The sequence below is a fragment of the Macadamia integrifolia genome, chromosome 10 (genome assembly GCF_013358625.1).
Source record: "Macadamia integrifolia cultivar HAES 741 chromosome 10, SCU_Mint_v3, whole genome shotgun sequence".
Lineage (NCBI taxonomy): Eukaryota > Viridiplantae > Streptophyta > Magnoliopsida > Proteales > Proteaceae > Macadamia > Macadamia integrifolia.
In genome coordinates this window covers 3,223,344-3,236,092 of record NC_056566.1, presented here as the reverse complement: position 1 = coordinate 3,236,092, position 12,749 = coordinate 3,223,344, and the positions used below count along the sequence as shown (strand labels likewise).

Sequence of the window (12,749 nt, the reverse complement as noted above, 5' to 3'; positions counted from 1 at the left end):
TGGATGACACATGTCTTCCTTTCTAATTTTATTAATTCCAATTCCTCTTTCCATATTGCCTCTCTCTCTCTCTCTCTCTCTCTCTCATCTGTTATCTTATACCTTTTATTTAACTTCATTGCAAATTTATCTTAAATCTATTAATAAGAACCTTATGTGTCCATCCTCTTGTTCCTATCCATTAGCCTTTTTTTTTTTTTTTTTGTTGGTAGAATCCATTAGCCTATTAAGTCTACTTAATTATAATTTTGCTATCCAATTTAAAATATTCCCCTAATTATGAATCTACCGTTAGATTTTATGATTGAATTATTAAATATTTAAATAGATTTATAAACGATCTGATTCCAGTTTTAGAATATGGATCCACATCAATAAGGGTTGCTGTGGGTTTTCTTGTTTGATAAGATAATATCAATAATGATATTTTAATTTGTTAAATAATTATCCACATGCTATTATTATTATTATTATTATTATTATTATTATTATTATTATTATTATTAGTATTATTATTATTATTTTGACAAATATATGTTATTATTTACTATGATAGAAAGTGGTTGATGGGTCACCTATCAACATTGGTTATGATAGACATGACTAAACTTAATAAATATTAGATGTAAAAAAAAAAAAAAAAAGAAATGATCTCCAATTAGAAACCTAGATTGGATTTAGGTGTTCATGAGAGCATATGATATTAGAATTTAGTTGTAAATAACTAGTTTTAGTTCATTCTTAATACAAAAAAGAAACACGTATTTTTGCTCCCGGATTTTTACATAGCAATTGTATTAAACACGTACCGTATCATTGCCGTGCACGTTTTATTGCACCAAATTTCTAAAAATGTATTATTTTCATATGGCCCATTTAATTACCATACATATCCGTTCCTGAACTTACTAACTATGGTCTTACATCGAGAATGTTAAGAGATTGTTTCGATTGCTTAACCACCAGGTTGTAACATTGTGTTTTCTGAACTCGCAAACCCTTCATCTTTGAAATTTGGAGAGAAAAGTGCTTACTTGGTTGCAAAAGAATCCACCTTTTGTGACTTGATTATTTCAAATGATCCGTGTAATAAACATGCCAAATCAAAGTTTGTTGCTTACATTGATGATAGCCATTGTAGCCCATACCTTATGGTTCGGTCGAAATAGGGTGGTTTCAAAGTGTCAAGATTCTCAAGACAATAGATATAGATAAAACATGAGCTATGTTGTGATAATGCTCATTTCATGTCCCAGAGGAGCTGGTGTTTCTATCCTGCCCAAGTTAAAAAATCCCCTCTTATCTTTTCTTTTCTTCTTCTTCTTCTTCTTTTTTTTTTTTTTTCATTTAGCATTTTTATTAAAACTGGCCATTGAGCACTTGGATAGGGGAAATGTTGGTTTTGTCTGAGAGAGGATAGGTGACAACAGTATAGAATTTTATTTCTGAAAGACAGGTGAGTTCCCCTAGTACGATTCAATTGGGGTGGTGGGGTGGGGTGGGGGGGGGGGGGGGTGTTTACTTGCTAGATAGAAACTCCATTTTTGAATAGAAACTTATTCACAAAAAATGTTCAATGCGATGATGTTGTGTGTAGGAAGGGGTTGCCTCTACCTTCTCATTGTGAGTTGTGTTATGATCACCTAGAATCCTTTCATCATATGTTCTAAAATGTGATTTTTTTTGGGGGGGTGGGGGTGTGAGGTACAAACATGTGATATGGATATGGTTGGTGTACCAAGTAGTTCACATTTGTAGACTTGAAGTGTTGGTACCTAATAATGTTAGCCATACATCTCTTCAATTTTCATGGGCTCTTGTGTTCCATTGGTTAAATAGAACGTTTTGCTTAAAGCTGTTAGGAATCAATCAATAATAGTTAAGAGCTAGCAGTTCAACCAATGAGAGGGGCATAGGAGAGATATAGACATAGATATTGGTAGTTTCGATTTTTATAAGGGTATTTTTGTGTTTGAAAACAAAAAATTATCCAATTGATGTCATACCTTAAGGAATATTTCCAAATAAAGATTGACGAAAAAGGGTCTAGTTTTAATTGTCAATAAGGTAAAGACTAGAGAGTGTTTTGTTAGTAATGGCATTCTTTACAAGGTGAAATTACCATAAAATAAATGATAACTTACAGTGCCACCCCCTAGAGGATGATAGTATTATAGAAGCACCCTCCTATGTAATACCAAATTCAGTCTCTGTTACAGAATATATCGTAAATGCTAACATCATAATGTTTTTTTTTTTTTTTTACCCTATTACCCTTCAAAATGTTGAAGTACCAATATGACCATCACTTATCAACACATAACCCTTAACCCCAAATCGTCTAAAACCCTAACTCCTCGAACTTTAGTTCTAATGGATCACCGAGCGACAATTAACCGACAACGACCGAGCGGCCATTAACCGGCGGTCAAAGCTATTCATTAAAAAGAGTCTATTCTATGATTCTTTCATGAATGTAATTGACAGAACCAATCATTCAAGATCTTGCCTGTGTCTGTCCCTTCTCTTTCGGATTTCTCCACTTTGAAATATATGGTCCGGTTACCAAGAAAAATAGCAATGATCCGATGGGTGATGAAATTGAACCCAATTTATGACAATAAAAATCCATGTGGAAATTGGGATAATGGGATGCCTAATTTCATCGTTGATTCATATTAGCTGTATGCATATGCACCTAAAGAGCATCTAAAACCATCAATGGAGTCTCTTATCTCCCTTCGTTTTTTCAAGTTTTTTCTACCCGTCTGCTTCCACTATTGGGATTTGGGACTTTAACACATGTGGGACCACCATGATTTATTGATTTTTTTTTTCCTGCTGGGAGCCCATATGAGCTATCTCACAGTACTGGGAGAAAGAGCGGAGCTGGCAAACCTTCTGATGCCACTATTGCTTACCGTTGTTGACGGTTTGAGGTTGATAAAAGAAGGTGCGAAGGGAGAGAGAAGAAACATCGTTTCTCTTCTGCATTCCCTTATCCTTAAGCATTGGTTATCATTCTCGACCGTGGGTCGAGCTCAAAATTGGACATAAAAACATAATTTTTGTATTTTATTCAAAAGGATTAAAACGTCATTTCATAGTATCACTTAACAGCGACTAACGGTAATAGGACTAAATGTAATTTGATATTAAACAAGAGTGTTTCTGTAATACTGACATTCTCTAAGGTCGAAGCTGTAAATTACCCAAAAATAAAACCCCACTTGCCGGCACGCTATTGTTTTCCCGCCAAGAAAGCAAAAAACTTTGCCTTGGGTTTTCCTTTTCCCAACATTTCTGGTCTCCTGACTCTCCTCGCGCCTTGGCGAAGGATTTTTTCCGCTATCAGTGAACATGGACATGGACGTTCCCCTTCCGGAAGAACTCGAATGGCTCGAATCGAACGCTCTGATCCAAGAAGAAGAAGAAGATTACTACTATCCAGAGGAAGAAGAAGAAGTTCAAGAACAGCAGCAACAACAACAACAACAACGAAAAGCTCTTGAACCTCCTCGTACAAATCAACCTAGTTCATCCACCTCCACTTCACATATTGAATCAACCTCCGTAGCAGATCTATCCTTGGATCCTAAAAACCTTCTCAATGGCAAGAAGAGGCCGCGGTCGGACAATTGCGGCTCTGATGTGTTATTTTCCGGTGATGAATCATCCGATGGAAAGCGAAACAGAGTGGATCCTCCTCCTGATATTGAAATTGATGACGAATGGCTTCAGAATTTACAGCCAAAGGAGAATTCTGACTCCGCACTGCCGGTCGTTGAGGAGGAAAAGTTTATTTCTCGGTTTGCATCGGAGATCAAAGGAGCTTATATGCCGATAACTGGACCTTCTGGAGATAGGGTTTATGCGAAGATGAGCTGGGCAGAGGTGAATGATGATTTTAAGAAACTAAGGGTACAAGGATACGGAAATGGTATGCCCATTTCTCTGTGAAACCTTAAGTGTGAGCTATTCCATTTTGTTTTTTTAATGCAATTTCTGGATTTCAGAATAAATTCCCAAACACATAAGCTTAGATTTGTTTGGGTTTGAGATAGATGTTGATGAACTCTTTCTACTATATTTTTGCTTTGGAGTTTTACTTTCCGTTGTAGTTAGCCCAATTGTTATATATTCTTGTTAACAGCGGATGCATATCCTGCTGTTTCCTCCAAATAATGTGTTTGGGAATTGGCCAACTGTTATGTAGTCATAGTCATGGTTTAAACATGACTAAACATTATTGGTTACTGGAACGATTTCCTGAACTTAAGTCCTTACACTTTATGCAGATTTAATCTCAAAGCCTATCAATGTTCTAATGGAAAACGTGGAACAGGAGGCATTGGCAAAGGTATACATTCTTGCCGATAATGTCTTCATTGAAGTATATATTGTATAAGATAAGCTTAAAATTTATATCCTGATTCTAACTTTGAGAATTATGCTTCGCCGTTTCCTAATTTTCTTTCTTAAAGTTTTTCTTGTCTCCTCACTCCTAGCATGTATTCTCAGTGATAAGTAATGTTGTAAGCCCATGAACAAATTCTCTTCTTAATCACTTAAAATTTCATTCTCTCATAGGAACCCAGTCAAAACCATACTGAGTCTTCTTATCAATTTTATTAAATAGTTATAAGTGAAAGTATGTGCTTATTAAAAGTTGAGTGCAAACTGTGAAGGAATTCTGAAAATGCAAATGCTTGTTCACATTGAAGGTTTTGCAAACAAGCTCAGAATCTCCCAATGATTTGATTCTTCCTGAAGTGCCAGTGGTTACTGAACAACTTTGGGTGGATAAATATGCACCAAATTCCTTTACTGAGCTTCTTAGTGTTGAACAGACAAACCGTGAGGCAAGTTTTCTTAACCAGTTGTGATTTTATGGGATGTTGTTGATTTATTTTGGAGCATCTATCTGTTTTGGCCTTGTGATTCAATATTTATTTCTAGTGTTTTTGATGATCTGCAGGTCTTACTATGGCTGAAACAATGGGATTCTTGTGTATTTGGATCTGAAATTAGGAATACCACGGATGATGTATTGTCTGCATTGAGACGACATTCTGTGCGCTCTCAAAATAAAACATATTCTGATATGAGTTCTTTTGGAAAGAAGAAAGGATTCCCATTGAGTTATCAAACTTTAGGACACTCAAACAACGTGTTCAAAGAAAATGACAAATTGGAAGGCATTCAGGAATTATGGAACAAGAAATCAAGAACTACTAGTCCACTAGAGCAGAAGGTGAGTCAGTGGTTTTCTTTTAAATATGTAACTAGCAGAGTAAACTAGTGACATCATTCACAACACTCAATATATTATATACTTGTGTCATTCTTTTTCTATGTATTGAATGCAAAATTTCTTTACTAGTTTGTTTAACCTGCACTGACTTTCTTATATGTTTTGATAAAGATAGCTTAATTTATAGAAAATATTTGAGAATTATTATAATCATAAACACCTTAATATATATATATATATATAGAGAGAGAGAGATAGATAGATAGATAGATAGATATAGATATAGATAAATAAATGTTGAGATATCAAGGCTTAGTTAAATTTTACCTAGTAGTCTCATATCAATGTGTGTTTAGTTACTGTAAATCTTAATTCCTTGCAGTAACCGCTTTAAACATTTTTTAAAAACCACTTGTATTGAACCCAGTTACTTCATTGAGATCGTATTAAGCAATTCAGCATTCAGAAAATGTAAAGCACTCCTTGGATTTCAACAACAAAATGATTACTGAGAAGTATCATAAGAAAATGAAGGAACAAATCTGCATCAAGAAATTCATTTGAGTTTTCTAATTCAAAAGGCCTCTTTTATTAAAAATAGGAAAAAAGTATTGACATCTTTATGTATAGATGTATGTTCAATATATACTACTTATATTCATATTATATATTGTTGTATCGGGTGGCAACCCAAGAGGGGGTGAATTGGGTTATGTGGAAAGATACAACAATTTGAGAACTTTCACCCAAATCAAAAGGATGAAAGAAATTTTTGTTAAGGAAAATAAAGCACAATTGAGAGAAGGGGGAAAGGGACAATGGTAGATTCAATATGATATAGAGTGGTTCGAAAACCTTGCCTACATCTACTACCAACTGATACACACTTGGATTTCCAAAATGCTTCTTACAATTGTTTTCCAAGATCACAAAATCCTTGCAATGTAGTTTTCCACTTGGCTCACCACAAATTTTTTTTTTCTGGCTCACAACAAACCTGAGTGTTTTAGCTAGCACTCAAACCTTACAACGATGGAGATTCATCAATCTCCCACTACAACTCTTTGAAGAGTGATTGAGAGTTTTCACTCAAGATGCAAAGCCCCTAAAAGGAAATATTTACAAATGAAGGCTCAAAGAACAAACCTTTAGGAAGGTAGAGTAAGCAAACAAACCATACCTTAATGAATCTCAAAAACCTTTTAAAATAATACTAAAAGATTCGAAAATGATGTGCCAAAGCCTTCTAGGAAATTACCCCAAAGTCCTATATTTATAGGTCAAGCAATCCCTGTTCAAAAACTAACCATTAGGGCTCAAAATAGTAATTAAACTGTCATTTTTCAACTTGTACGGATGTCTGTGGTCTGTGGGGACGTCTGCACAAGAGCATGGATGTTTGCACATCAGTTCATATGCACTCAAATGCCTCCGAACAATGCTCGGTAATTTGGCCATAACTTTGGATTGACTTGATTCTTGAACCATTAGAAAAAAGACTCAGAGAGCTACGCTTTTCATATTTTGAGCTCAGGCCAACTATGAATGCAGGGGGTTCAAAATTACTCGTGAAGTTGCTACATGTGTAGAAGCAGGGTTCTGAAGAGCATGGACACTGTCCTGTGTGTGACCCATAACTTCTTCTCCTTATATCCGATAACTTGATTTCGAAAACCCAATGAGAGAAGACTTGATCACTTCATGGAAAACTCATTCTAAGTTCAATCATTGCATCCATGAAGTGCTTGGATGGGTTAAGTCAGCCGTAGCTCGCATGCGGATGTCTGCACAAAGGCACGAACGCCCTCAAACAAAGGACCTGAGAACATCTCAATAAGTTCCTTTTTTGTTCGAATGTCCATGCAAGGGTGCAGAGGTTTGCACTTGAGTCAAGTGCGGACATCCATGATACAGATTTTTTGTGTCTAGATGAAGCTAAGTCGCAAAATAAAATCACCTAAGTTTGGGGGTATGTTCTTTGTAGCTCTTTACTCTTTAGTGACATAATTAGGGCATTTTAGGCGCGAGAGATATACAAATATAGGGTTACAAAGAATATGCAAATTAAAGTAGAAACCCTATGCTATGGAGCTTGATCCCAACTTGATTGCTTCCAAGATTTCATGTCTTCAACTCTTGATGCCTTTGCGTCATGATAAAGCTTTCCATTGTAATTCTTCAAGCTTTTATGACTTTGCTTATGAGAGATACTTGCTAAACAAATGATGAATCTCTTTGAGGCTGCTTCACAGTTTGGGATTGATTAGTCCTTGCAAGGCTCATACACGTTAGAGATCCAATGAACCATCATCCATCTGTTTTCATCATGAAAACAAGAGGCATGAACCTATAGTTCAACATATGTATGCCAATATAGATATGATTATGCATGGAAAAAGTATTCCTAAGCCCTTGGAGCGTTCATTCCCCATCCCAGGCTTCACAAACCCCTCTAGGGTTTTAGTATCTTCCTAAAATACCCTCCCGATACCCCTAGCATGCATCTCGGGCTGTCTATTATAATTCAAACGAATAGTGCAAAATGGATCACTACAATTGCAACCGAATTGAAGTAGCACAGGTTTTTCTTGAAGTGAAAATAAAATTATAAGTGTACAGTAAGGGGGCCATACTCAATGGATTGTACATTCTGAAATCTGAAGAAGAATCCAAAAATCCATTGTTTATTTGATCAAAAAGGTGTTCATCTGAGTGAGCCAATGCGTAACTATTATGTCATTTGGGGTGGAATAGAAAATGTGAATGAGATTCTTTTAAGAACAGATAAGTCATTAGGCTTTGTTTATTTATCTCTTGATCTCCAATCACTTTTTTTCTTTTCCGTGGCTGCCAGTAAATCCAAAAACCAGTCATCAGATATTGAATCTTATCACTTTTGCAGGTTCTTTTACTATGTGGATCCCCAGGGCTTGGGAAAACAACACTTGCGCATATAGCTGCTAGACACTGTGGCTACCGTGTAGTAGAGGTTTGGAGCTTTATAAGTAAAATGTTCTTATGCTTTGTTAGCGTCCACTTTACTGCCTTATGTGTTCCTTGGCCATTGTCTTTTGGTTACTCTTAGCTTCTTTTACTTGGTTAGTTTCTGAAGGTAAAGATTTAACATGGGACAACTCTGCAAGGATTTCTTCTCATAATTATGACTCAAGATTTAGAACCCACATTCATCTTAATGCATCTGATTTGTTCAAGTTTTTTTGATACATTGACACATGTGAGGATTTTCTCTTCCCTGATTGGATTTGTTTGCAGTCATCTATTGATGCATCTCTATGGTTTACAGCTCCTCTCTCTCTCTCTCTCTATATATATATATATATATATATAAATTCTATTAAATTTTTAACCCATTATCTATTATCGTTAAGAAATTTAGCACCCACTCATGCAATTCCATAATCTCATGTAATCTACTGTTCGTGGTGGGGGTATGGGATTCAAACTAGATGTGCAGAAAGCATATGATACCTTGGCATGGAATTATTTATTTGCTGTTCTCAGGAAATTTGGGTTTTTAGAAAAATGGATAGGGTGGATCCATGAAATATTGGTGTCGTTAAGAGTTTTGGTTCTCTTAAATGGGGGTCCGGTGGGGTTTTTTGGTGTGGAAAGGGGTTTGCAACAGGGAGATCCTTTCTCTCCCATTTATTTATTTTGGCTGAAGAGGTATTGTGTAGAGGCTTGAAGATGCTTCTGAACAAGGGGAAAATAAAAGCTCTCCCATGGCCGAGGGGGGTCAAAGTTCCAAGTCATTTACTTTTCGCTAATGACTTTTTCATCTTTATGAATGCATCGGCCAGATATGTGAAAAATTTGAATTGTTTTATTGACAAATATCAGGAGTTCTCGGGGCAAAAAATTAATCTTGAGAAGAGCAAGCTGTTCTTGGTAGAGTTGCTCCTCATAGGAAGAGATTTATTTCATACTCTGGGTATTCCTGTGGCTGTGTGCTCTCTTCCTACTCGATACCTTGGAGTAGAAACTTTTAAAAGTTGTGCTAGTGAGGAGAGATTGATGCCGATGATGGAAAAAATTAAATCTCGCCTACAGGGATGGAAGGGGAAGCTGATGTCGATGGCTGGGCGGGTTAAGCTTATTAAGTCTGCGGTGACAGTAAGCCAATTCATAACTTTGCGGTATATTGGTGGCCTAACACAGTGATCAAAAGAAGAGAAAAATGGATGTGAAATTATATCTAGATGGGAGAAATTGACACAACAAAAAAAATAGTTGTGAGATGGTCGGACATGTGTAAGGCTATCAAGGAAGGAGGGTTAGGGATCAGGCGTTTGAGAGATGTAAATAGAACTTGTCTTTCTAAGCTCGTGTGGCAGGTCAAGCATTGAGATTCTGCTCTGAGTCGCTTTCTGAGAGCAAGATTTGTGAACTGTGGCGGCTCATTAAAGGGATCTTATAAGTCTTCCTCTATGTGGCCAGGGATCAGGAATCTTTGGAGCTTTGTTGCAAAGAATGAGAGATGGTCAGTGGGGAATGGCAGGAAAATATTGTTTCGGCAAGATAGATGGTTAGGCTCAAAGGCGTTAATGGAGTTAGCTCCTATGCATCCTTACTTTTTCCATCGCCAAGATATGGTCTCTAACTTTATTGTTAATGGAGATTGGTCTTTCCCATTAGTCCAGTCAGACTTTTTGAAGGCTGCGGTAGAGAAGGCGGTGGAGATGGATATTCCTATGGAGGGAGAGGACCTATGTAGTTGGAGCTTATCCCCTTTGGGTGATTTCACAGTGAAATCTGCTTGGGAAGGTCTAAGGAATAGAAATTCCGATGTGAGTTGGGCAAAGCTGATATGGGGTAAGCAGGTTCTTCCCAGACAGTTTTTGTTTGCTTGGAAACTGATTCTTGGCAAGCTGAGTTGTGATAATTTAGTTAAACAAAATGGTATTTGTTTCCCTTCTAGGTGTGAGTTGTGTCATAAGCAGAAGGAATCTATTCACCATCTGTTTATTGAGTGTGAATGCATTAAGTTTCTATGGTCTTCTTTCTCGGAGTGCTTTGGAGTGGTTTGTCCTAGTAACATGGCAAGGTGTGTGGAGATTAGCAGGTGGTGGCAGCGTAAGGCTAAGGTGTTGGGCTGAAGGATGCTTGGAATGCAGGTTTTATCCTGATTCCATATTTTGTTTGGATGGAACGAAATGCAAGGAGATTTAATGAGTTTTCGAGAACCAGGGAGCAGATTTAATGAAGGTGATAAGAGAGCTCAGGTAATTAGCGGGTCATCATAGAGGAAGAATTTGCACGGTTGCTGATCTAATGTGTGCGAATCGTTTGGGTGTGAAAATCCCAAGAAGTCATCCTCAGATTATAAGGGAAGTTTTTTTGTTTGTGCCTTTCCCGGGCTGGGTCAAATTAAATATAGATGGTTGCTCTCTCGGTAACCCTGGTAAAGCAGGGGCTGGTGGGGTTTTAAGAGATTGTGGAGCTCAGATCTTAGGCTATTTTAGAGATCTTTTGGGAGTAACAACAAATTATGAGGTGGAGTTTTGAGTGCTAATGGTGGGTCTTAAAATGGCTAAGCTTCTTGATATTAAGAAGCTATGGATTGAAAGTGATTCAGCAGTGGTGGTGGTGATGGTTTCTAAGCGGGTTCTTCCTTGGTACTGGGTTACAATGGTACCTTAATCATATTGAGTGGAAAATAACTCATTGCTTCAGAGAGGCAAATATGGTAGCAGATTTTCTGGCAAGCCAGCGGCTAAGCATGAAGCATTGAATCCTCTTTCTGAGTGGCCTTCTATTATTCAGAATTTCTTAAGTGAAGGCGGTCTTGGTCGTCCTTGGTATAGGATGGATTAAGTCTGGTGCAGTGTTTTTGCTGTTTTTTTAGTTCCTTCTAGTTTCTTCTCCTGCTGATGGCAATGCCGAAGGTGGGGTTGGATCTAGTGGATTATTGTTGATGCATTTCTTTTTCCTGGTGTATTGTCCAGGTTCTGTATTATTCTCATATTTTTTCCTTCAATTCAAAGTATCTTTTAGAGGAAAAAAAAAAATGAAATTCAGCACCTGTGTCAGTGCCATGTCCATCTCTGACATATGTTAGACTTGACAAGAACACCACCTATTTTGAAGTTTCTGGGTGGCATATCTAACAGCTCTATAGCGATTTAGTTTTTCCTTTTTTTTTTTTAATAATATATTTTCACATCTTGGGATTTCTTATATTGAATATAATTTAGAAGAAAAAATATTTTTTTGTTGGTCTTCAAACTTGACATTTTTTTTGTGCACAATACACCTGAATTTGGTAGAGTGAGAACCATACTTCAGTGACAGGGAATTGTCCTACAACAGCTTTAACTTTCTATTTATGATGCCAATTTTCCGCATGTTCTTTAATTTGTAGGCTGTTTCATTTTATGATCTGAATATGGATACACATTAACTTTCCTTCAAGGGCATTATTGAAGCACTCATTTTAAATTTTGTAAATTCTTCACAGATTAATGCTAGTGACGATCGGTCATCATCAACAATCGAAGCCAAAATTCTTGATGTTGTGCAGATGAATTCTGTCATGGCCGACTTGAAACCTAAGTGTTTGGTGGGTTTTATTTTGTAAAACCTGCAGGAAAATTTCCATTTCTTTTGTAAAACTTGCGGTAAATTCTTCATACAAGTAAAAAATAATTAGATTTCTACAGGTAATTGATGAAATAGATGGAGCTCTTGGTGATGGTAAAGGGGCAGTGGAGGTTATACTAAAGATGGTAACCAGTAAATAATTTCTAAAACTTTGTTTCTTTAAGGAAACTTTCATTATTTCCAGGTTTTCATTCTTTGCTGGTTGTCATTTTCTATACTAATTGTTTTCTTCTCTCAATAAAACATCTTACCTTTTTGTGTGTATATGCATCTTTGCCATGATATGTGAACTTGAAAATTTTGAGACATGGTCAATGGTGTGATTTTTGGGGAACTCAAATTTTTAGAATTGATTTTGGATCTATATCATAGGGTGGCTTATGTTCTTTTTTTTTTTGGTTCTTTCATATTTTCCTTGGAATATTAATTTGGTTTTTGAGTTGCTGTATTTTTTTTTTTTTTTCCAGAAATTTTGTTGTTGAACTTCATTTATGGAGAACTGTTTCTACATTGTACTGGGAATAACTTCTCGCCCTTATGACTGATTTGCGGCATGCATTAGTTAATAATAATCAAATCAAACAGTTGAAAATTTTCTGGTAGCATGAACTTATTTGAGCAAGTTTGGATTATTTCTGTGGAGCTTGATTTGATCCTTTTCCACGGTAAACTATAGATGTAGATCCAATATTTGATTATTTCTGTGGAGCTTGATTCTATAACCGAGCAGAAGAGAAATATGTTGCTAGATTAAAAGTTAAATAGATCATACAACATACATGGGTACTTTTAAGCAATTAATTTGATTAGTTTTTCTTTTAGAATCATGAGAAGGAAAAGGAAATTGACTCCAAGTTATAGGTGGATTTAGTAT

At 36.4% G+C, this 12,749-nt stretch overlaps 1 protein-coding gene across 1 annotated transcript in view; it reads left to right on the top strand.

Annotated features, from left to right (window-relative positions):
- The first annotated feature begins 3,262 nt into the window (after positions 1-3,262).
- The window catches only part of LOC122091897 (chromosome transmission fidelity protein 18 homolog), a 29,989-nt gene continuing 20,502 nt past the window's right edge, over positions 3,263-12,749 (top strand). Inside the window, exons 1-7 of the mRNA XM_042662137.1 lie at positions 3,263-3,940; positions 4,299-4,360; positions 4,725-4,862; positions 4,979-5,254; positions 8,157-8,243; positions 11,733-11,834; positions 11,935-12,000. Of these exons, the coding sequence (XP_042518071.1) occupies positions 3,361-3,940; positions 4,299-4,360; positions 4,725-4,862; positions 4,979-5,254; positions 8,157-8,243; positions 11,733-11,834; positions 11,935-12,000 (1,311 nt within the window). The 5' untranslated portion in view covers positions 3,263-3,360. The remainder of the gene's footprint in view (positions 3,941-4,298; positions 4,361-4,724; positions 4,863-4,978; positions 5,255-8,156; positions 8,244-11,732; positions 11,835-11,934; positions 12,001-12,749) is intronic.